The sequence below is a fragment of the Notamacropus eugenii genome, chromosome 3 (genome assembly GCF_028372415.1).
Source record: "Notamacropus eugenii isolate mMacEug1 chromosome 3, mMacEug1.pri_v2, whole genome shotgun sequence".
In the NCBI taxonomy this organism is placed as follows: Eukaryota; Metazoa; Chordata; class Mammalia; order Diprotodontia; family Macropodidae; genus Notamacropus; species Notamacropus eugenii.
In genome coordinates, this window is record NC_092874.1 from 209,782,121 (window position 1) to 209,805,374 (window position 23,254).

The following is a 23,254-nucleotide window of genomic DNA, read 5'->3' on the forward strand; positions in this document are numbered from 1 at the left end:
CTCTGTTCCATATGAAGAATTATTTGTTCCTTGAGGTCATACTTTCTTCTTCTTTTTTGGTTGTAGCCATCATAGACATAATTCTATCCCAGCCATGTGGAAAAATCTTTGTAGGAGACCCACACCAACAAATCTACACCTTTCGGTATGCCATTAATGCCCTTTATGCAGTGCCACACACACATCTCTTCTATCTCACACAGGTAAGAACTTTCCCTGCTCTCAAAGCATCATTTTTATGTTTGTTTTTTCAATTGTGCCTTCCTCCCCAAATGTGTGCCCAAATCTGATTCTAGCCCATTCTTCTTTTTGTGTTTTCTTCCTTAAGAGCTAGCAAAAATCTACTTGAGTACCTTCTCTGCATCATTTGTGCCTTTTAGGGAGGATTGTGTTAGATACAACCTGTATAACTCATTGTAGCTTTTTCCTCTGTATACCTCACACCAGCCTTCCTGTACATGGAAGTTCAGTGGTGTTTAGAAAGGAACTGGGGCTCTAGAAGTACCTGCAGCCACATCATAACCCACTGTCATAACTTTCTTTTATCCAGCCCTACTGAGTCTCCTTTAAGCTATAGCTACTGCTTGTTAAGCTGTCATTGCAGTCACTTTAGGCATCTCACATGGGTTCTTGTATGACCCATTACAAGATAAGATATTGTTCATCTTCAAGTATGGAGTAGGTCAATCAATTGGGGCAGCTAGGTGGTGCAGTGGATAGAGCACCAGTGTAGGAGTTAGGAGGACCTGAGTTCAAATCTCATCTCAGACACTTGACACTCACTAGCTGTGTGACCTTGGGCAAGTCACTTAACCCCAACTGCCTCATCCTGGGTCATCTCCAGTCATCCTGATGAATATCTGGTCACTGGATTCAGATGACTCTGGAGGAGAAGTGAGGCTGGTGACCTGCACAGCCCTCCCTCACTCAAAACAAAGTCAAGTGCAAGTCATGTCATTATTACTCTGATGGCATGGTCTTCTTTGGCAACGAAGGACGAACACCCAGGTCAATCAATCAAACACTGGATTTGGAACCAAAACTCTTTGAAGTAATAGTTCTTTGTTCAGTTGTAGAGAAGTTTCCAGAATTGTAGCTAAGAATTCAAGCAGATCCTGAAGCCTCCACAGTTTTTATTTCAACAGACATATATTAAGATTCTGTGTACTCTACACTGAAGATACAAAAATAACACAAGAAGCTCTGTGCATGTGTGTGTTTTGGGATGATATTCTAGTAACTGTAATAAAAGTTAAAATGACATTAGTGAACAGAAGAAGACCAATAGAGAGGCATAAGAGGATTCTTTAGGGAGGTTAGAGGAAGGCATTAGGGAAGGCTTCGTGGAGGTAGCATAGTTATAGTAGTTGGATTTACAGAAATGGTGAACATAAAGGGAACAAATCATGAGAGCAAGATGAAATTGGAAAACAGCAATTGCCTAGGTTGGCTAGAACATAGCATAGATGCATGGCAGTTGGTAGTGATGGAAATAAATTGTTCTGAAGTTGGGGGCAAGGGGAGTCCTCATATATCTTCACGTTTTTATGGCCCTCTATGAGAGCCAGATAGCAAACTGATGAATTCCTGAATTCTTGAAAACAGCAGAGAAGAACAGAGGTGTGCCAGGTATCAGGTATGGTATGCAGGGATGGTTTTGAAAGTTCTTAGCTTTTTTTAGTTTGTTAAAGATTTCTTTGGCAGTCAGAAAATTGTTTTCAACTACACAAAATAAATAGGATTACAAAGGAAATCAATTGTATGGAAAGAAAGATGTAATTTTTTTTTTCCCTTTCAAGTTCATGGGTCTCCCTTGAAATTAAAGTACTTAGATTACTTGGGAATCCTTGGACTCTAGGTTAAGAGTCCCTGGTCAAGAGGAAAGTATATAGAACACAAAAGGAGAATGTTGCTGTAGTGCTTGTATGAAAACAGGTCCTTAACCAAAGTTAAAGAAGTAGTGTGGCCTAGTGGAAAGAATACACCAAGGAAAGTAGAAGTTCGGGATTCAGATTCTGCTTCCAGTATCTACTACATATGTGACCAGGGGCAAGTAATTTAATATGTGGGTTTCAGTTTACTTATCTGCAAAATGTGATCTGCAAAATGTGGGGGTTAAGCTCAATAGCCTCTAAAATCTACGGTTCTGTGAAGATCCTACTCTAGTTCTATGATTCTGTGATGTCAAAGTGAAGGAATATAGGTGAGAAACATAATGAAGAATAAAATTGAAAGAACTTGGATGGGGAGGGAGATGGGAGATATCAAAGAATCATAAGATTACAGTTTATGCCACTCATTTTGCACTTCCCCGCCTTGCCATGCCTCCCCATCTCTATCCTCAACTCAGTGAATCCCTTCTCTAATATGCTGTAACATCTCTAACTTTCTTAAGTTCTCAAAAATAGCCAGAATTTGAACTCAGGGCTTCTGATTCCATATCCAACATTATTTTCACTGTACCATACTGCCTACATCCAGATTCTACTTGAATTCCTTCAGTGACTGGGAGCTCATTACTTCATGAAACATTTAAAAATGGATCTGAGGTTTCAGTCCTGGGTGATTGGGAGAATGGTGTTTGAAAGATTTGAAAATACAGTTAATAGTTTCTTGGAAGATAACATAATAACTAGACTCTAGTTAGAGCCTATCATCAGATTCATATATGAAGACTTTGCAACATTCTAGAGCATTGTACTGGCATATAGGCAGCTAGGTGATATAATGGATAGAATGTTGAATCTGGAGTCAGGAAGACCTGACTTCAAGTCCTACCTCAGACACTTAATAGCTCTGTGAACCTGGGCAAAAATGGGGATAATAATAGCAACTATATCCCAGGGTTGTTGTAAGGATCAAACTTGTAAAGCAATCGACAAACCTTAAAGCACTGTGCAAATGCAAACTATTGCTATAGCCTTTGAAAACCTAGAGTCACTTTCATGTCATATTTAGGTATGGTAGGTAGAGCTTTAGTGAAAAATGGGCCTAGTGGTGCATTGCCTATCATTTGGAGGAAAACCAGTCTTTCTAAGGTTGAAAAAGTTCCTCTCCAGGTTGCTTAAATAGAGTGGTGAATTTGTCAGCCATCACAAGCTTCCAAAACTTACCTACTAAGTGGTAAAAGGGTTACTATGACCACTAAGGAAATTATGGATCTTTGAAGTACTAAATGGTAAATTTGAGTACAGGTTGTTTTATTTTTTAAAAAATTTCCAAATGTCCATTCCATATAGGTTGAATCAGAAATTATGTTTAGCAAAGCAAAGCAGTTAAGAAACATACTAGTAATTATTATCTTCCTTTAAATGTTGAGAATTCTAGGTATGTCTTAATTAAGATTAATGTTAATTTCACTGACTGTTGTATGCTGGGATGCAGCTACTACAGTTCTCTGCTCTCTTGACTTTTCTCAACAGAGTTTTAGGTTTGGTGCTGAAATTGCTTATGTGGGAGCCACTATCTTGGATGTTTGCAAGAAAGTCAGGAAGAAGACTTTGATTGGAGGAAACCAAAAGAGTAAGATTCTAGTTCCTCTGGTTTATAGGTTCTAAAAATTAATTTTTTTCATTACTGTAGTATATAATATATGTTTCTTTCTCAAAAGGTACCATTAGAGGCATTTCAGAAGGACAGGTTGCCTTGTTGTGCAGGACCAATGCGAGTGTGTTTGATGAAGCAGTACGAGTAACAGAAGGGAAAACTCCCTCAAGAATACATTTGATTGGGGTAAGAGTGAATTTATTTTGGCTGCATCATGCACTGAAACTTTTCAGAGAAACATACTTTCTTCTATGAGAGGAAAATACCTGATGCATGAGATACAAATTGATTAGCTAAATTATGGAAGGAAGTATTTATTTGATTGTTGGAAATTTCTGTTGTTGACCACTTCCATTTGTCAATTAAGTGGTAATGTGATGGAAGTTTCTACTACCAGGGGACCATATTATATTGACTAAATATTGAATCTCAGTGACTGAAAAATCACCTGAAACTGAGCTTATGACAGCCTTTATGCCCTCCAGAAAGCAACTTGTTTTGTCTCCAGTTACCCTTTAAATAGTGTTGGATAACTTACTACATTCTGTGGTTTTCCCTATAAGTAGAACAGGACAAAATATTTTTGTTTAGTTGTAGGGTAGGCTGAACCTAGATTCTGAGAAGGGTATGTGGCTATTTAGCCAAAAGTGGTTCATGTCTAGAGAGAAGGAGGACACACAGTGCCTTTCTTTCTGGGCCTCTACAGCATCTAGCATTATGGAGCACACAGTAGGTACTCAGCAAGAGTTGAATTAAATTTAATTAAAGGGACCTTATTTGGGGTGTAGCTTTTAAAATGAAGTATCACAAGAGATTTCTCTAGTAGTACTGTCCCAAAGACATAATGACAAAGTGCATGTACTTATAATTATTTACCTTACCATTCATATTTACAGTATGCCATCATAATATTCCTAGAAAATAGGCCCCTTTCATTAGGAAATAAAGGTACAGAACAGAGGCCTTGGCTTTGTCAAGGACTTTGAGGAGAACTAATAGTTGAAGCAAAAAACCCAAATTGGTTATCCCAAGTTCTCAATCTTTAGCATAGGCCAGTAATCCCTGTAAGCCTTGACCTGCTTGTTTTATGCTTTCATTGCAGTTCAGATTGTTTCTGAAAAATCACTTTGTTTCAGAGTTCTAATATATTTGCTATACTTTGTTTTACTTTTAAAAAATCCAAAACTTCAGACCTCACCCAAAAACTTTTTCAGGGAACTAAATCATTTGGATTGGACAGATTCATTGATATTTGGATCCTTCTTCAATCAGCTGAGGAGCGAAGGAAACGTGAGTACCCTGATGGTCCAAGTTCAACAGAATAAGTATTAGGGGCAAGAGATCTGAATGTTATTCTATTGTATAGTGTCTGCTTAACTGATTTGCTCTTTTATTTTAAATTTTAAATTCTAATTTATTTATTTATTTTTAGTTTTCAGCATTCATTTCCACAAGATTTTGAGTTCCAAATTTTCTCCCCATCTCTGCCTTCCTCCCACCCTAAGACAGCATGCATTCTGATTACCCCTTCCCCCAATCTGCCCTCCCTTATATAACACCTCTCCCTTCTCTTATCCCCATCCTCTCTACTTTCTTGGAGGACAAGATAGATTTCTGTACCCCGTTGTCTGTATATCTTATTTCCCAGTTGCATGTAAGAACAATTTTTAACATTTGTTTTTAAAACTATGAGTGCCAACTTCTCTCCCTCCCCACCCATCCCCACTGAGAAGGTAAGCAGTTCAATATATGTTATACATATGTAGTTATGCAAAAGACTTCCACAAACATCATGTGGTGGAAGACTAACTGTATTTCCCTCCATCTTATCCTGCCCCCGCTTTATTCTGTTCTCTCTTTTGACCTTGTCACTCCTCAAAAGTGTTTATTTCTAATTATGCCCTCCTCCCATTTGCCCTCCCTTCTATCATCCCTCCACTCCCTGCTTATTTCCTTCTCCCCTACTTTCCTGTAGTGTAAGATAGTTTCATAGCAAATTCAGTATGCATGTTCCCTCCTTAAGCCAAATGTGATGAGACTAAGGTTCACTTTTTCCCCTCTCACCACCCCTCTCTTCCCTTCCATTGAAAAAGCTTTTTCTTGCCTCTTTTATGTGAGAGATAATTTGCCCCATTCTATTTCTCCCTTTCTCCTCCCAATATATTCCTCTCTCATCCTTTAATTTTATTTTTTTAGATATCATCCCTTCCTATTCAACTCACACTGTGCCATCTGTCTATATGTATATAATCTCTCCAGCTATCTTAGTACTGAGAAAAGTCTTAGAGAGTTATAAATATGATCTTTCCATGTAGGAATGTAAACAGTTCAAATTTAGTAAGTCCTGGCTCTTTTTTTGATCATGGCTTTCAGGTGGTCCCATAATTTTTAAATAGTCTCTCCTGGATCTATTTTCCAGGTCAGTTGTTTTTCAGTAAGATATTTCACAGTGTCTGCTATTTTTTCATTCCTTTTGTTTTGTTTTATAATTTCTTGATTTTTCATAAAGTCATTAGCTTCCATCTGTTTCATTCTAATCTTTAAGGAATTATTTTCTTCAGTGAGCTTTTGGACCACTTTTTCCATCTGGCCAATTCTGCTTTTTGGGGCATTCTTCTCTTCGCTGGGTTTTTGGATCTCTTTTGTCATTTGGGTTAGTCTATTTTTTACAGTGCTATTTTCTTCAGCTTTTTTGGGGGTCTCCTTTAGCAAACAGTTGACACGTTTTTCATAATTTTCTTACATCACTCTCATTTCTCTTCCCAATTTTTGCTCTACTTCTCTTACTTGATTTTCAAAATCCTTTTTGAGCTCTTCCATGGCCTGAGACCAATTCATATTTTTCTTGGAGGATTTGGGTGGAGGAGCTTTGACTGTGTTGTCTTCTGTTTGCATGTTTTGGTCTTCCTTGTCACTAAAGTAAGATTCTGTAATCTGATTCTTTTTTTGGTTTTTGCTCATTTCCCCAGCCATTTACTTAACTTTTGAGCTCTTTGTTAAGGTAGATCTCTGCTTCCAGTAGGGGTAGAGTGTATACTCAGCCCCTTGATTCTCCCACAATCTGTGGGCCTAGAGCCCCAGAAATGGTCACTGTCTCTGCCCCTGCTGCTGCTGTGGCTGCTGCAGGTTCTTCTGTCCCCTTCCCCCTCTGTTGCCTTGGGGCTGGGGCCAGACCACCCCATTCTCCCACACTGGTTCCACAGGCTTTTTCTACTTACCTTCCTATTTGTTCTGTTTTGGGGTTCTGAAGTCTGGAAATTGCCACAGATGCGAGAGATTCAGTCTCCCCAAGGCCTGCTCAGGTCCTGTCTGTGCCAGTGTGGCCCACACTGGCCTGTGCCCTGCCCCCTGTGTGGCGTGATAGACACTTCCTGGTGATCTTCCAGGCTGTCTTGGGCAATTTGCTTCACTCCATCAGTGGGTGGGTTCTGCAGCTCCAGAATTTGTTTAGAGCCATTTTTTACAGGTCTTTGGCTGGGCTTGGAGGCAATGCTCTAGAAAGTGCGTGCTGTTACTCTGCCATTTCATCTCCGTGCCCCCTCCCCTCCACCCCCATTTTTTCTCTTTAGGAGAAAGGCTGCTCCTTTCTGATGACATATAGTAAATAAAGCTAGAGGACTGTGGACTATGTTTTCAGAGAATTTGGTAATTTACTTCAGATTCTTTCACCTGGTCTCTACTTTTCATGTAGCAGAAAGAGTCCCGGATTTGAGTCCTGGTTCTGTCACTTGGTTTTTTGAGCAGAGCTTTTGTAGTTTCCTCATCTGTAATGGAACAATTGGGTCAGAACAAACTTCTTACTTCCCTTTCAAGTTTCATATCTTTGGAATGAGGCATAAGAGGCAGCCATGGTACAGTAGAAAGAGTGCTGGGTCTGGAGTCAGAGGACCTAGATTCAGTTCCTTCCTCTCTCATTTACTGCTTTTGTGACCTTGAGGAAGTCCACTCTCCTTTCTGCAAGTCCTGTTTCTTTCCTTTCTTAAACTCTCAGAACCTTCTATGAACAGTATGATTTAGAATGCATGTTTTTCTCCCCTGATAATCCTTTGAAGATATTAAGGTTTTTGCTTCTTCTTTTTAAAATGTTAGCACTGCATCATTAGACAACCCCTTCACAATTGCTCAGATGAATACATCTTACTGGATTTCACAAATACTTGTGTTTGCATTTCAGAGTTCCTGCTCAACTTTGGTCTTTTCATCAAAGATGTTTGAAAGTGTTCTGTTTCATTAAAGGTCCATTCTTCTCTGTAGACTCAGCTTTGCAGGGTAAGTTAGTCTTGGTTGTAAGCTTCTCTCTTTTGCCTTTTGGAATATTGTAGTCCAAGGTCTCTTCTCATTTATAATAGGTTATCAGGTCTTTTATTATCCTCACTGCTGTTCCTTGGTACTTTGAACTTCTTTTTGACTGCTTGCAGTGTTTTTTCTTTGACATACGAACTCTGGATTTTGATTATAATATTTCTTAGGCTTCTCGTTTGGGGGCTCCTTTCAGGACATGGTTGGTGGATTCTTTCTCTCCTTAGCCCTCTGATTGTAACAGTTCTGGGTAGTTTTTATTAGTGATTTCTTAAAGTATCCAGGCTTATTAAGTTTTTTGTATACCATGACTTTCAGGGAATCCAGTAATTTTTAAATTATCTCTCCTTGAACTGTTTTGCATGTCATCGTTTCAGATCAGTGTTTCTGATAGTAGGCAGCTTACATTTTCTTCTATTTTTTTTCAAGTCTTTTGATTCTGTTATAATATTTCTTACTGTCTTATGGAGTAATTGATTTCTCTTTGTCCTGATTTTCAGGAATTGTCTTACTTGGGTACTATATGTTCCAAACAATTTATTCCCTTTGCAGTATTCCCCTTAGAGCTTTTGTGTCATTTTTAAATATCTGACTTCATTTTCTTTTACATATTTATTTAGTTGTTGTGAAAAATCCATTTTTTTCCTTTCAGTTTCTGCTTAGTTGTAGTAGAGTTACTCTTCCCTTGTAGGTTGGATTTTTGTGTTTCTCTGGATCCCGTTTTCTCTCATATCTGTCACATTTGTGTAGGCCTTCATCATTGTATGTCTGGATTAACTGCACTTATCTGGTTGGTCTCCCTGCCTGAAGAGTCTCTCCACTCAGCTGCCAAATGTCTTTCTAAAGCACAGGTTTGATCATGTTACTCCCTACTCAGTCAAATTCAGGGAGTCCCTATTACTATTCCAGTATCAAATATAAAATCTTCTGTTTGGCTTTTAAAGCTGTCTACTACCTGTCCCTTTCCTGCTTTTCTTGTCTTCTTAGACTTTACTTCTGCCATAACTGGAATGCTGTCCTTCTTCACTTCTACTTCTTGGCTTCCCTGGCTTCCTTCAAAGTTCGACTCAAATCCCACCTTCTGCAAGAAGCTCTCCCTGATCATCCCCTTCTTCATACACCTTCCTTCTGATACTACCTCTTATTTAGACTGAACGTATTTTGTTTCTACAGAGTTGTTTACGTGTTGTCTGTCCCACGAGAATGTGAGCATCTTGAGGGCAGAGGCAGTGCTTTTGCTTTTCCTTGTATCCCAGGGGCTTAGCACAGTGCCTGGAACATAGATAATAAGTCCTTAGAATACTTAAAAGGCATTCATTATTCTGGTGTCTATTCTATTCTTCCTAATAAAATGAGAAAGAATTTCATCCTAATTTTTTTGTCTTCTGTATCTTCAGTTTCCTCAGTTCTTTAGCCTTAGTCCCTGAATTGGTGGGACTTTGTGCCAGGGCCAGCCTTTACCTTCCATTACCCTTTCGGGTGAGGTTGTCATCTCTGCTTGGTAATGACCTGAGTATTTTTGCTGCTTCTTTTCATCTGTGCCTTCTGGAGTTTGGCCCTCTGGATCTTTGAAGTTCAGAGCATTGTATCGTAAGGGCCTTCTGTGGTTCTTCAGGACAGATTGCTAAAGACCTTGTAGCCCCTTGGCCTGAGGCATTCTCATCTGAGTATTCCATGAATTTCACTGGCTGCTGTTCCTCCTGGTGACATCCAAGGTATCACCACTGGAACATTACTATGGGGAAAATTCTTCCAGCCTCCAGATTTAGAGCCATTTTCTCAGTTTTGGATAAGTCTAATAGAAAGATATAGAAAGAGGAAAACGCAGAACTGAATAATTTACTGAAAAAACTTAGAACTAAAAATAGTTCTAATCTTCCAAATAGGACTGCAAAATAATCTACATATTTTTACCAGTTGGAACTTACAAAAATTAACCATATATTAGGACACAGAGATGCTGCAAATAAATATAAAAAGGCAGAAATAGTAAATACATACTTTATATACAATAATGCAATAAAAATAGTAGTCATTTCAGGGATTACAAACTAAAAACACTTTTAATAATAAAATCCAAAATAGTGAGGTGATTGAACAAATCACAGAAATAATTAGTGATGATATAAAAGAAAGTGAAGGGGATGTGGCTAAAGAAATCTTCAGGAGGGATCATATTACTATAAATATACATTAATAAACTAGAAAAAGAAAATTGAATATTCGTTAAAAAAATAAGAGCTAGCATAAACTAAAATCAGCATTATAGAGGAGATATAAAAATTAGATGATAAATAAACTGAAAACTAAAAAAATCTGGAACTAATTTAAGAACCTTAAGAGCTAGTTCTTTGAAGGCACTTAGAAAATTGATAACCTTTGACCAGTCTGATTAAAAAGAGGACAGAGAATAAAATCAGCACAACAGCAAATTAACAAGGTGAAATTTTGATAAAACCAGGAGAAATAAAAAAAGTAATAATCTAAGCCTACTTTGTTTTACCAAAACAGAGAATACGGAAGACCACAACACCTTCAAAAATGTAAAATATCCAAAGTGACCAAATAGAGATCTTAAATAACCCAGTCTCAGAAAAAGAAATAGAAGGAAATAAGCATTTATATAGTGCCTGTGTGACAGACACTGTAGTAAGCACTTCTCTACAAATATGTCATTTGATCTTCAAAGTAACCCTTCAAGATAGGTGCAATTATTATCTCCATTTTAAACTTGAGGAAACTGAGGCAAAACATATTAACTAACTTGCCCAGGGCCACACAACTACTAAGTATCTGAGACCAGATTTGAACTCAGATCTTCCTGACTCCAGACCCAGTTCTCTATCTTTTGAACCATCAGCTTCCTTGAAAGAATTGTTGTTCGGTCGTGTCCAGCTCTTCGTGACCCTATTTGGAATTTTCTTGGCAAAGATACCAGAGTAGTTTGCTGTTTCCTTCTCCAGCTCATTTTACAAATGAGGAAACTGAGGAAAGTAGGTTAAGCGACTTGCCCAGAGTCTCACAGCTATTGTCTGAGGCCAGATTTGAACTCAGGAAGATGAGTTTTTCTGACTCCAGGCCCAGCATTCTATCCACTGCATCACCTAGCTGCCTCTAAGAATTACCAATGAATGATATTGGTTCTAAAGGATTCACAGAATTCTTTCAGTCTTTCAAAGAATAATTGGTATTTGTGTTTCACAAATTAGTCTCAAAAATCGAAAAGAAAGCACCCAGACAAAAGCCTTCTATGAGATAAATATAGTCCTAACACTTAAACTAGAGTAGAATAGAAACAGAAGAATTGTAGATCAATGTTATTAATGAATATTGATTAAAAATTTTTAAATGAAATCATTTCAAACAGAGCACAGTAATTTATCCAAGAAAACATTCTTGATTCAACATATGGAAAACAACTTGACATAAAAAACCAAAACCATATGATTATTTAAATAAATGCAGAAAAAACCTTTGACTCTAATTTAACGACACTTAATATAAATGTTTCTTCTATTATAAAAGGAGACTCTCAGAAGTGGGGGGTTGTAGTTTCAGTATACAAGTAATAAACGTGAGATTTGGTCCCCCATTTAGTTTCACTTTGTAGTAGAAATTTGTGTATCAGTAATATTTACATTTTGATAAATGTCATAGCATTTCAGTTGTTTGGTCAATCACAGCTGTTCTTTATCCTATATCCTGTAGGGTATGAATTATATCAAGTGTTTTACATGTGCATTAGATTTATTTTTTTAATTAAATTTTTTATAACAGCATTTATTTTCTGTATCTCTCCCAACTCTCCCTGCCCCATTGGGGGAAAAAAAAGAAAACAAAACTCTTGTAATAAATAGGCATAGTCAGGCAAAAAAAATTCTCATATTAACATTATCTAAAAATGCACCTTTCTTTCCAGAGAAAAGTACATGTTTCATAAGTTCTGGTTAAAATGTCAGGTTTTATTCATGTTTTTTAAAAAATACTTGTTTTACTCAGCCAAGATCTGCCTTCTTGCCTTCTCTTTTCAATCCCTCAATCCTCAATTGAGGACACAAGAAAAGCAAACCCCATTAAAAACATGCATCATCAATCAAAAAAAAAAAAAATTCCACGTTAGCCATGTCCCCAAAAACTTTTTTCCCGTTCTGCATTCTGAATCCTTCACTTCTCTGATAGGAGATGAGTCACATGTTTCATCATTAGTCCTCTGGAATCCTGGTTAGTCATTAGGTTGGTAAGAGTTTAGCACAGTAATTTCATAAAATTTATATATCATAGCTTGTTCATCTATTCTCCAATTCATAGGTACCTCCTCAGATTTTCATTCTTTGTCACCTAAAAAAGAGTTATAAATATTATTGTATATCCTTGCCATTTTTTCTGTTTAGGACTAATTCCTTCTTAATTTACCTTCTTTCTAATTTCATACATACCCTACCTTTTCCTCTTTCCCTCCTATTGATTTCCCTGTTGAGTGAAATGTATTTTTGTACCCAACTCTGTGTGTATTATTCTTTCCTTTGACCAGTTCAACTGAGAATAAGGTTCAAGTATCAGTTGCTCACCTTACCCCCTACTTGTTTGTAACAATGTCTAGTTGTATACACTGATAATTTTCCCTTTTCCTTCTCCCACCAGCATATTTTTCTTCCCCTCTCTTTCCATTGTTTTCTTAAGATCATTAAGACATAACAGAACTACTCCCAGGGTCTTATCTAATTGGATTCCCTTTTTGACCCCTTATGATGTTAGGGTTCAAAGGGGCACTTGTATCATCTTGTCATATTTGAATATGGCAGTTTATCCTTTAGTCCCTTTTTTAGTTCCTTTTTGTATTTCTCTGACCTATTGTGTTTGAACTTCATAGATCCAAAACAGGTCTAGTATTTTTTTCAGAAATGCAAAATTTAATTAAAGATCCTTTTTTCCTTATAATACACTCAGCTTTGTTGAGTGAATTATTTTTGTCTGTATACCTATATTCGTTGCCTTTGGAATATTGTTTTACAAGTTTTCCACTCCTTAATAGCAGTTGCTGCTAAAATTATATGTGAGCCTGACTTTGGCTGCTTGGTACTTGAATTTTTTCTTTGACCTAGAAGGAAGCTCTGGATTTTGGCTATGACATTTCTGAGAGTTTTCGTTTTGGGGTTTTTTTCAGGAGATAACTGGTGAATTCTTTCTATTTTCACTTTGTTTTTGGTTCTAAGAGATCTGTGTAAAAAAGAGATTTTCTTTTTTAAGAGTTCTCAAAATGGGATATGATATCTAGGTTCCTTTTTTTTTTGGTCATGGAATATCTTAGGATACAAAAGTAGTCCATTGCATTTATATATCACAGCTTGTTCAGCCATTCTCCCAACGATGTACTCAGACTTTGGAGTAAAGTCTGAGTAATGGTATCACTGGCTAACATGTTCTTAAACTACATGAATACATTAATATTCAGAATGAGGATAGTGATGTTATATTTTTGGGGGGTCAGATCATAGCTTATAAGTTTATGATCCTGTGGTCCTTTTATTTCAGTAATTGATGTGTTATTTTTAAAGGGATGTTGGTAAGTTAGACTTTGCACAGGAAGGTGACCAGAAGGGTAAAGTGACTAAAGTCAAGTAAATTCCTTATCTTTAGAAAACAACTTCCTTGAGTAAATTCTAATCCATTTACATAGGTCTCAATAGACTTGGAAACTTTTTCTGGGTAGCACTTTTACTAGAAAAAGGCCACCCAGAATACAAGTATTTATTGTTCTCTGAATTAGGCATATAGATTAGTAATTATTGCTATTTTATCAGTCACCTTTTTCAGTAATAACAGTTGTGAATTTTCCCCATAAGTATTTGGTATCTACACCCCTTTTAACTCTCCTGAGAATCAGTCCTTCAATCCTCAAAATTATATAGCCTCCTTTTCTCTCTGTACCATCTTCTTAACTTTGCTTTTGCCTCTGGACACTGCCATCTTTCAGTCAAGCAGGTTAGAAAGTGAATCATCCTTGAGTCCTCTCTCTCCCTGACCCCATATAAATTGCCATATGTTGTCAATTCTACCTCAGCTTCTCTTGTATCCATCTCTTCTCCATATGTACTGTAACTACCCTAATACAGGCTTCTTTTTTGGACTGTTGCATTAACTTCCTGATTGGTCTCCCTGTCTTAAATGTCTCCCTTTTCCAATCCATCCTCAATTCAGCTGCCAGAGTAACATTTCTAAAGAACAAATATTTCTCTGTCACTTTCTTGCTTAAAAAACTTATTATCGCTCATATCAAATACAAACTTGTCTGTCACTTCAAGCCTTTCACAGCATGACTCCATTCTGTCTTTATAGCTTTATTATATATTATTTTCCCATCCTACATTCTATAGTACAATCAAACTAGCCTTCTTGCTGTTGCTTATATCTTTCATTTTTATACCTTAGGACAGGATGTCCTACCTGCCACTCTCTGCCCCTATTGCCCTCCTTCCTCACCTTCACCTCTTATAATGCATGGCTTTCTTCTTAGCTCAGCTCCAATGCCACTTTTTCATGAGTCCTTTTCCTGATTCTGCAACAATATAAAATTACCTTGTGTTTACTTAATGTGTATCTTCTTATATACATATTATGACCCCTGCACTTTGAGGGCAAAGACTATTTCATTTTTGTCTTTGTATTCTTAGCACCTAATACAGTGCCTGGCACGTAATAAGTGCTTAATAAGCACTTAATGATTGATTGATTGGCTCACCTGATTTATATCAGTTAATCTTTCTTATGAAATAGTTATTGTCTATGTTAATATTTGATTTTTCTACTTTTTTGTGTTAACATATTTAAATGTCAGAATGAGTTTATTTAAAATTGCATGCCCTATCTTCTCATTCTTCTTACTTGGTATCAGTTTTTATCTCTCTTCTAACAAGTTGGAAGTCTGACTGTACACAGAGAGCTTATTTGGAAATGACTCCCACATTGATAATCAGTTCTTTTCTCTCTTCTAAAGCACAATCAATTTCAGGGTTGGGGTTTTTGTTTTTTGTTTTTTTTGGTAATATAATATGGTATTTGCTGTGTCCATTATGTCTTAATTTTAAAGAAAGCATTCACAATGTAAAGGTGTACTATGTAATTTACTAGCTATTGGCCTCTTGTTTCTGACTTCTCAGCCATATTTTCTAATTTTTCTTGCCATCTTGCCCATGTGAGCATTTTTATTGAAGTTACCAAATATTAGAGTTTAACTTGGAAGGACTTCTCATATTCTTTCATTCTTTATCTCCTTGTCATCTGCAACAGAGGCCTATAAGTTGTAATTATCTTTATAGTGCTGAAGAGGACTTATTGTTCCATGCAAAATTGTTTCTCATTGTCTTTGAATATATGATAAACTTCTCTAATTCTAGATGATTGCAGTAGTTAGAATGCTGTGCCTGGGGTCAGGAAGAATTGAGTTCAAATCTAGCCTCAGACATGTCCTAGTTGTATGATTCTAGGCAAGTAACTTAACCTGTCTACCTCAGTTTACTCAGTTGTATGATGAGAATAATAATAGCACCTTCATACCAGGGTTGTTGTGACGATCAAATAGTATTTGTGCAAGTGTTTATTGCAGTGCCTGGTATATAGTAGGCATTAAATAAATGCTTACTCCTTCTACCTTTCCCATACTCTTTATTTGCCTTTTTCAAGAGGACCTGTAAGGTATCCTCCCATTTAGTAGAACTTATTTTCTATCTTCTTATTTTATTTATTTAAAACTGTTTAATTACTGTTAACAGAGGGTCTGAAACACTATGATTCGTAGGCCCTTCCGTTCTATTGCTGCTTAGGATTTAGGGCTATTTTATAATTTTCTTTGCTTTGTAGGTTGCCGTGACAAAAAAATCCATTCCTTGTATATCTGCATATTGAAGAAAAAATGTATTTAGCAAGGCAAGTTCTTCCAAAGTATTCCCTGCCTTGAAGCTTTTCCAGCTACTGCCAAAGCCTTTGAAAACTCAGGGACATTTCTGTGCCACATTGTGATATTAGAATAGAACTTTATGGAAGGAATGTGTAGCCACTTAAGTTTTATAATAATATCATCAATTTCAATGTATATGTGTTTTCTTTAGAAAACCTTTCCATCAAGGACAGATTCATCCGGAGATGGGTACACAAAGATGGCTATGGGGGCTTAAAAAGGTATGCTGTAGCTGCTGAAGACAAGGAACTGATGGCAAAGATTGCGGTGGTTGAAAAGTACAATGTCCGGATCCCAGAACTGGTGAAAAGGATTGAGAAGTGCCATGTAAATGACGTAGCATTTGCAGGTAAGGGAAAACAGGATCCCTTTTTTGTCACTGCATTTTATAAGATTTATTGCTGTATTTTCTGCACTATTCCTAATGGAAACTTTCTCAGTTGCTGGCCTAGCAACTCCATGAATGTCATGGTAGTGCTTGACATAGAGGGGAACAGTTTGTGGTTCTCAACTTCCAAGAATGGTACCAGCTATTCTATAGCTTGCCTCCTAGCTTCTTTGGTCCTTCCATTTTACTCTTATTCTTCATAGCCCTACCTCAAACCTATATGTTGTCAGAAAAGAGACATTTTAATTCTGTACTTTTTCTTCACATCAAGCCCCATTTTACCATGTTCTACTTTTTTCTTGATCTAGAATATGTTTTGGGCACTGTTCACAAAGCCAAAGGCTTGGAGTTTGACACAGTTCAGATTTTGGATGATTTTGTAAAAGTTCCTTGTGGCAGGCATAACCTTCCACAGATTCCTCACTTCAGAATTGGTAAGAATGCCAGAAGTTTTCCCCATATTAACTGTAAAAATTGATGTACCAGGATGGCAGTGTTTTCACTTGACTGTTTTACTTTTTGTTGGAAAAATTTATTTTTATTTTTTCAAATAACATGCATTTGTCTTTACTCTTCAGCCCCCCTCATTGAAAAGAAAAAAAAAAAGAAAAACAAAATACTTATGATATAAAGCATAATCAAGAAAAACAAACTTCCACATTGTCCATGTATAAAAATGCTCATTTTATACCTCAAGTCCATTTCCTCCCTGTCTTAGACCTTGCTTTGAGGCATTAGTTTGAGTGTTTTATGATAGAAAGGATTATTTTTGGTGGTGGCAGTTTTATGTTGGTGTTGCTTACAAACAGGTTAGTTGATGTGAAGAATTTATGCCTGTATATGATGGTTTGAAAGTTAAATTTCATGACTAAGTTTATACTTTTGGTTACATGTCATATCAGCATTATGTTAAAAGGCATTGTTTCTTCACTATTGTGATATGTTACTTCATAATAGTGTTGGATAGCAATAAATATATTATTGAATTGAGCTCCTGCCATGTCTTCGGTACTATGCTAAATGCTACAGGGAATATAGAAGATATCTAAGACATGGTCAGTAAAAGTCTGGTTACCATAAGTAGTTCAGTAAGTACATTTTAGTGATAGGATGAATGCTATCTCCTCATTAAATTTATCCATTCCTAATATATTAGGCAGCAGGCCTAAAAAGAATGTAATACTGATTGATTTGGGAATTCATATTTGTGAGAGAACTCTAAATGTATCTACTAGACAGAGCCTGGGATTCTTCCTTCTGTGTGATAACTTCAAAATATTTGTTATTTTATTGGTGTGGGTATTACTCTATTCACAAACACAGATTGCAATTGTGCCTTCTAAGACAACTTTACAAGCTATTGTGGCCAAAAAAAATTTTTCAAGGAGCATAGATTTAGAGCAAGAAGGACCTTAGAGATCATCTAGTTCAATTTCTTCCTTTGATAAGTAAAGAGATTGAAACATAAAGAGGTAGAAAGTGGCAGAGACTGGACTTAAAGCAGATCCCTGCTGTTATTTCCACTCAGCTGTTTGACCTCATGGTGCTAGCCTTCTTGTGACAAACCTGTCCACATTTGGCTAGACTGATCCATGGACAGCAGGACTGTGTTCAAAGCCCTTCTAGAAGTTATGCTGTACTAGTACAGCCTTGGTCCCTTCTTTGTCCCAATTAGCATAGGTGCTTATGCTGTGTACCATAGGTGGATGTTGTGAAGAAATGTTTTCTACAGCTTTAAGCACTATAAAAATATCATTTGTTATATAAGGAATAATAGGAGGGGCTAGAAAACATTTAAATGTGACTGTAGATTTTTGTCAGTAATTTAATCTTTTCTTTGAAGTAACGTTCCACTCCTTCCCTGCTTCACCTCCTTCTCTAGAGTCATTTCCTGATGAGGAGTGGAATTTACTGTATGTTGCAGTCACTCGTGCCAAGAAATGCCTCATCATGAACAAGTCAGTGGAAAACATTTTAACTCTGGCTGGGGTAAGAAAATGATAAATAATCAGATAAAACATGGGACACATAGTAACATTGTCAGAAGCCTGGGAATTATAAAAACTGAATTAGGGTACAGAACTTGGGGAGATTAAAGTGTTTTTATCAGGTTTATTAACTCTAGTTTGCAGAACAAGAATATGGTGTCTTGACTAAGATCTAATGAAAAATGACAGAAAAGTGGAATTCCAAGCCTGCCAGTGGCTCTGAGGCTTTTCATACATTAGAAACATTCTATACGTTTTCTATTTTTTGCCTAAGTCAGCTTATTCTTCCAGTTTTGCTGTAGTTGCTCATATTTCTTCCTTTGCATATTCTATTCCTTTGAAAAAGGAAATCAAATAAAGCTAATTTCTGCATAAATTTCCTTTACACCTGTTTTCTCTTCCCACTTCTACCTTGTCTGTGCAGTAGCAACTGCCATTGCCAGGAAAGTTGTCTGTAAGTGGAGAGAATATATTTTGTCCAGGGCTAAATTAAAAGTGCAGCTGGTGACTTGTCACTGTTTAGAGTATTCAGAAGTGCTCATTTTCTAACACTCAGAAGCTGTCTCTTCCCCACAATGTCTTGACACACACTTTGTACTTCACCACTTCTCCTTTCTGTTTTTCCTAGGTTAGATTATTGAAATTTTTGGCTTTTCTAATATACCCCAGATTCGTAGAGAGATTAAATGTAGGACAGTTAGAACTGTAAAAACTGTCCAGTTCTCTTTTCCTTGAACCAAAGACTTTAGACTACAAACCTGAAATTGAAAAAGAAACAAATTCTAAGTGTAATCACTGCCTTTCAGTCCTTACAAATCGCCTTTCTCTCTCATAAGTACACATACTGCTTTTCTAGGTGCCTTGGTTAAAGTAGTCTTTGACTTTGCATAGCACTTTTGAGTAGCTGCTGAAGGAAGATAGGATTGTCAGGAGTTCTACCAATTAATTTTGCCACTGATTGTTGTATTGCTACAAGAAGTCACTTTCCTTTAGTATATAGAACTAAAAAATCTTAAATATTAATAAAAGTTGCAAAGAGTTGCAGTATGCATATGCTCATATAATTTAATTTCCCTTCCATGTTTTACATTGAAAATAGCTGGAGACCAAAAGGGGGTAAAAAATGTAAAAAATGGTACGACTATAGCCAGGATAGCCAAAGAAGAATGAGATAGTGAGTGAATGAGAGAGCATTTATTAAGCATTTATTTTGTGCCAGAAACCATGCTACATGCTAGGGATACAAATACAAGCAAGTAACTCCTGTTGCTTAGGAGTTGCAGAGAAAGTGCTGACATAAATTGGTAAAAGAAATTTCCATTTTCAGTTCCCTGTTTGAGTGAAATCACTGACCCAATCTCTGTTCCCTCTCTTATCCCTAATCCTATGGATATTCTAAGAGACTGTGATGCCATAAGAGCAGAGAGAGTAGGAGGCAGAGAAGCCAAAGGCTCAGATAATCATAGATGGGACAGACAGTAAGATCATTCCCTTTAATGATTTAGATGGGATGAGGGACACCCAACTCTGCTCCAGCAGGGATGTCATAAGGACTGACAAAGTGCTGTCTGTAAAATGCTTGAAGTTCTTTTTAAGACTACTTCAGGGGGTGGAAGGTGGCATAGTCACTACTCTTAATCTCTGTCTTTCCAGGAGTACAACTTTCAAGCAGAGCTAACAAGAGATGTCTTAAAAAGTGGAGAGGTACTTTGCTGTGTGAGGCAGTGCAATAACATTATCCCTGCAGAGACTATCCTCACCATGAAGAAATTTCCCATCATTTTTGTACGTAGGTTATTTTTGACATTGGACTCAGTTTGATTCAACAAATACTTAATATACTATGTTCAGCTCCATGCTTACCACTGTGCTAGTGGTGGGTGGAGTGGGTCAGGGAGATACACAAGAAAAAGAATTTTAACAAACATATGTTGTTTAATGCCTACTAAGCCTGTAATATTAGAGAGAACTCAAATATACAAGGAACATGTCAAGAAAAAATATAAAACAATATAAATAAATGCTAGATTTTTAGTGATATAGACATTCAGAGAATGCCAAGGACCACTATGGGCTGAAGTCGTTTGGAAAGTTTCATTGAATCAAAGCTAATGGTACCATGGACCAGCCTTTGAACATGTGGATTGCTCTGATACTATTGTTAAATTGGAAAGTGTTTAGTGAGAGCATCTCAGTCTTCCTAGGCTCATCATCCTCTGATTCAATTTGATTTTTAAGACCTTATACTGAATAGTGTGTACTGAGGGTCTGCCTGTTTAGCAGGTCACCTTTAAACTGAGGGAAGTGCTTAGGAGAAAGAGTCGGAACAATAATAATAGTTAATATTTATGTAGTTCTTTAAGGAGAGAGGGCTGGATTAGGGATTCAGGAATATCTGATGAGTTTAGATCTTGTCTCAGACAGTAGCTGTATGACCCTAGGCAAGTCCCTTAACCTAACTCAGTCTCAATTTCCTTATCTGTAAAATGGGCATAATAAGAACACCTGCTTCACAGGGTTGTTGTAAGGATCAGATGAAATAACTTTTGTTATCTCTTTGCAAATCTTAAAGCATTATATAAATTAGCTATTATTAGTATTAAAAAGAATAATTATGGTCTTATTTTATTCCCACAACAGCCCTGGGAGGTAGGGTATCATTATTATTTCCATTTTACAGATGAGGAAACTGAGGCAGAGAGAGAGGTTCAGTGAATTGCCCAGGGTCACATAGCTAGCAAGTATCTGAAGCTGGATTTGGACTCAGGTCTTCCTGACTCCCAAATCCATCCCTCAATCCATGGTGCCACTTAGCCCCCAAACCACAATTAAACCCTAGATAATATATCCATGGTTAATTTCCATAGACCTTATTGAAAGTGGTAGCTTTTTATTTGGAGAATGATCATGAAGTAGCTATTTCCTTACATCCTCCAAATGACTGAATTTCACTTGTTCATCCTTGCATATACAATAGAAGGGAATGTCTTTTTGATAAATATTTTATATATTAAATTGCATTGCAAAGTTTCAGTTACTTTAGCAAATCAAAAACAAATTAATTAGCTTTTGGTTGTGACAGTACCATAAAATACTTCCCTCAGTGAAAATGTCTCTTTACACTCTGTCTCTTCAGTTTTTCTCTTTGTCTTCTTTTCTTTATCCCTCACTTCAGAGTGGCAGAAAGGAAGACAAAGGTGGCTACTTCTGCCATGCTTGTGCAGAACAACGTATTGGGCCTCTAACATTCCTGACAGCCTCACCAGAGCTGATATTCTCTATGGAACATACCTTTGAAGAACTGGAGCTGCCTAGACATGAAGCTCAGCTTTTCATTGTCTTTTGAAAACCAAGGCAAAGCTTCTCATCATTATGGAATTCTTTGTCATTAAGTTTCCTGGAAAGAAGAATGTGAGAGTTGGGGTGGGGAAGACCAGCCTCTCCCACCACACCTAGAGTTTGTGAATCCATGGAAGATCAACTTCAGTGGTTATTGGAGTCCTCAGCTCCTGAACTTGGAGTTTTCTAGTTTTTATACATAGGCTCAGGGGTGTGTTTGATTCTTTCCAACCAGTTCCAAGAGGTTTCCTGTCTGGTACCATTTGCCTTCATCCAGTGGCCAAAGCCCTTAAAATATTCTATGATTAATTCAGGATTTATTCATCCATTCATAGGACAGTTTCTTAAAACCTATTCCTGTTGATGATTCTTGAATTCATTCAAAAGCATTGCCCCTGATACACATGATCAGGTTTCTGAATTCGTTTCGTTTACTCATTAAAGCTTAATGATGTCTGTTGATTTTGAGGGGTATAGGCCTTCTGTGATTACATTACATGAGATTAAATTTGTATCCTAGCCACCTGACAAAAGCATAATTGAATCACAGGGCTCAGACCCAGAACAGAGCTTCTTAAGGCCCTTTAGCTTGTTTGGCACATTTGTAACTAGCAGCCTTTTAGGGCAGATGAATTCAATAGCGAGGAGTACAGCTGAATGCAGACGAAAGCTGCTCTCCTTGTCCAGTGCCCTGTGTGCCAAGTACGCCTTGTGTAGATGCCTCTCCCACCATATCAAGGTTAAGAATGTCCTTACAGGCATCGACACCGACACTGATTAAAGTTTTACTTGACCCAGCTGACATGGCTATTTATACCATCTTTCAACAGTTTAAAAAAAAAAGATTATGATAAATTGCCTTTGATCTAGGCACTTCTGTCACAACTTAGAAAATTAGATTGGGTCTGGTCCTAGGCTTCACTTGGACATAGCATATCCCTATCACCATAGAATTGCATAGAGTGTGGGCTGGGTGTGCCAGCACACTGTAGGAGAGAATTTTTATTGCTCTCTCGCCTGACCGTTAACTGGAGGGCTCAGAGGGAAATGCTTCGCAGCACACATTCTATGTATGCCTATGCCTATCACCCATAAGCAGCATTCCTCTTAGAAAGGTGAGTTCTTGAAGTGGAAACTCTACCACCTCCTGGCCTTTACTTTTTTGATGAGCTAGGGAATCTTAGCTGAGGCAATCCATCAGTAGTACCATAGTCCCTGTCATCCAAGTATAAGATCAGAGGATAGATAACAAAGAGGGAATGAAGAGGTTGGAAATGATTCAACCTGATAAATTTGCCCACCTCCTCAAATCAAAATTAAAATCAGGAGCTTTATGAGATATACTGACTCCAGGAAGTAATGGAGCAATAGTAACTTTCCCCTACTCCCAATTCCCCAGACTCTATCAGAGAGATCAGGAACCCTCAGTGTAGAGGAATATTCTTGCATAGACCCAGAATAAGAAGCAAAGGCTAAGTATTACTTACAGATTATGAGTAGGTCTGATTTAGCAGCTCAAAGGTCCATCACCTTAAGTCCTCAGAGTAATTCTTCAAAATCTAGTGATTACTCCTACTTGAGTAGAAGGGATACTAAGTCACTCGACTGTTACATCTCAAACTCTGTTTTTTATGACGAAAGGGACATTTTAACTGGACAGTATTTGCAAAGAATAAGGATTTGGGTTTGTTGTCTAGACAAAGTGACCAGACTGGCCAAAGGGTTCATAGCAGTTCTCTC

The 23,254-nt window shown here is 37.2% G+C and overlaps 1 protein-coding gene and 1 long non-coding RNA gene across 3 annotated transcripts in view; one reads left to right on the plus strand and one right to left on the minus strand.

Annotated features, from left to right (window-relative positions):
- FBH1 (F-box DNA helicase 1) overlaps positions 1 to 21,976 on the plus strand; it is an 86,405-nt gene extending 64,429 nt beyond the window's left edge. For both annotated transcript variants that reach the window (XM_072654230.1, XM_072654231.1), the window contains exons 13-21: positions 67 to 203; positions 3,423 to 3,522; positions 3,611 to 3,732; positions 4,761 to 4,836; positions 15,951 to 16,148; positions 16,496 to 16,621; positions 18,070 to 18,176; positions 19,829 to 19,960; positions 21,351 to 21,976. In XM_072654230.1, coding sequence (XP_072510331.1) covers positions 67 to 203; positions 3,423 to 3,522; positions 3,611 to 3,732; positions 4,761 to 4,836; positions 15,951 to 16,148; positions 16,496 to 16,621; positions 18,070 to 18,176; positions 19,829 to 19,960; positions 21,351 to 21,521 — 1,169 coding nt within the window. In that variant the 3' untranslated portion in view covers positions 21,522 to 21,976. The remainder of the gene's footprint in view (positions 1 to 66; positions 204 to 3,422; positions 3,523 to 3,610; positions 3,733 to 4,760; positions 4,837 to 15,950; positions 16,149 to 16,495; positions 16,622 to 18,069; positions 18,177 to 19,828; positions 19,961 to 21,350) is intronic.
- LOC140533888 (uncharacterized) lies at positions 11,995 to 21,552 on the minus strand. The gene is made up of 2 exons (XR_011977092.1): positions 21,467 to 21,552; positions 11,995 to 12,183 (listed from the first exon to the last, which is right to left on the minus strand). It is a non-coding gene; the product is annotated as an uncharacterized lncRNA (long non-coding RNA).
- Positions 21,977 to 23,254: the final 1,278 nt, after the last annotated feature.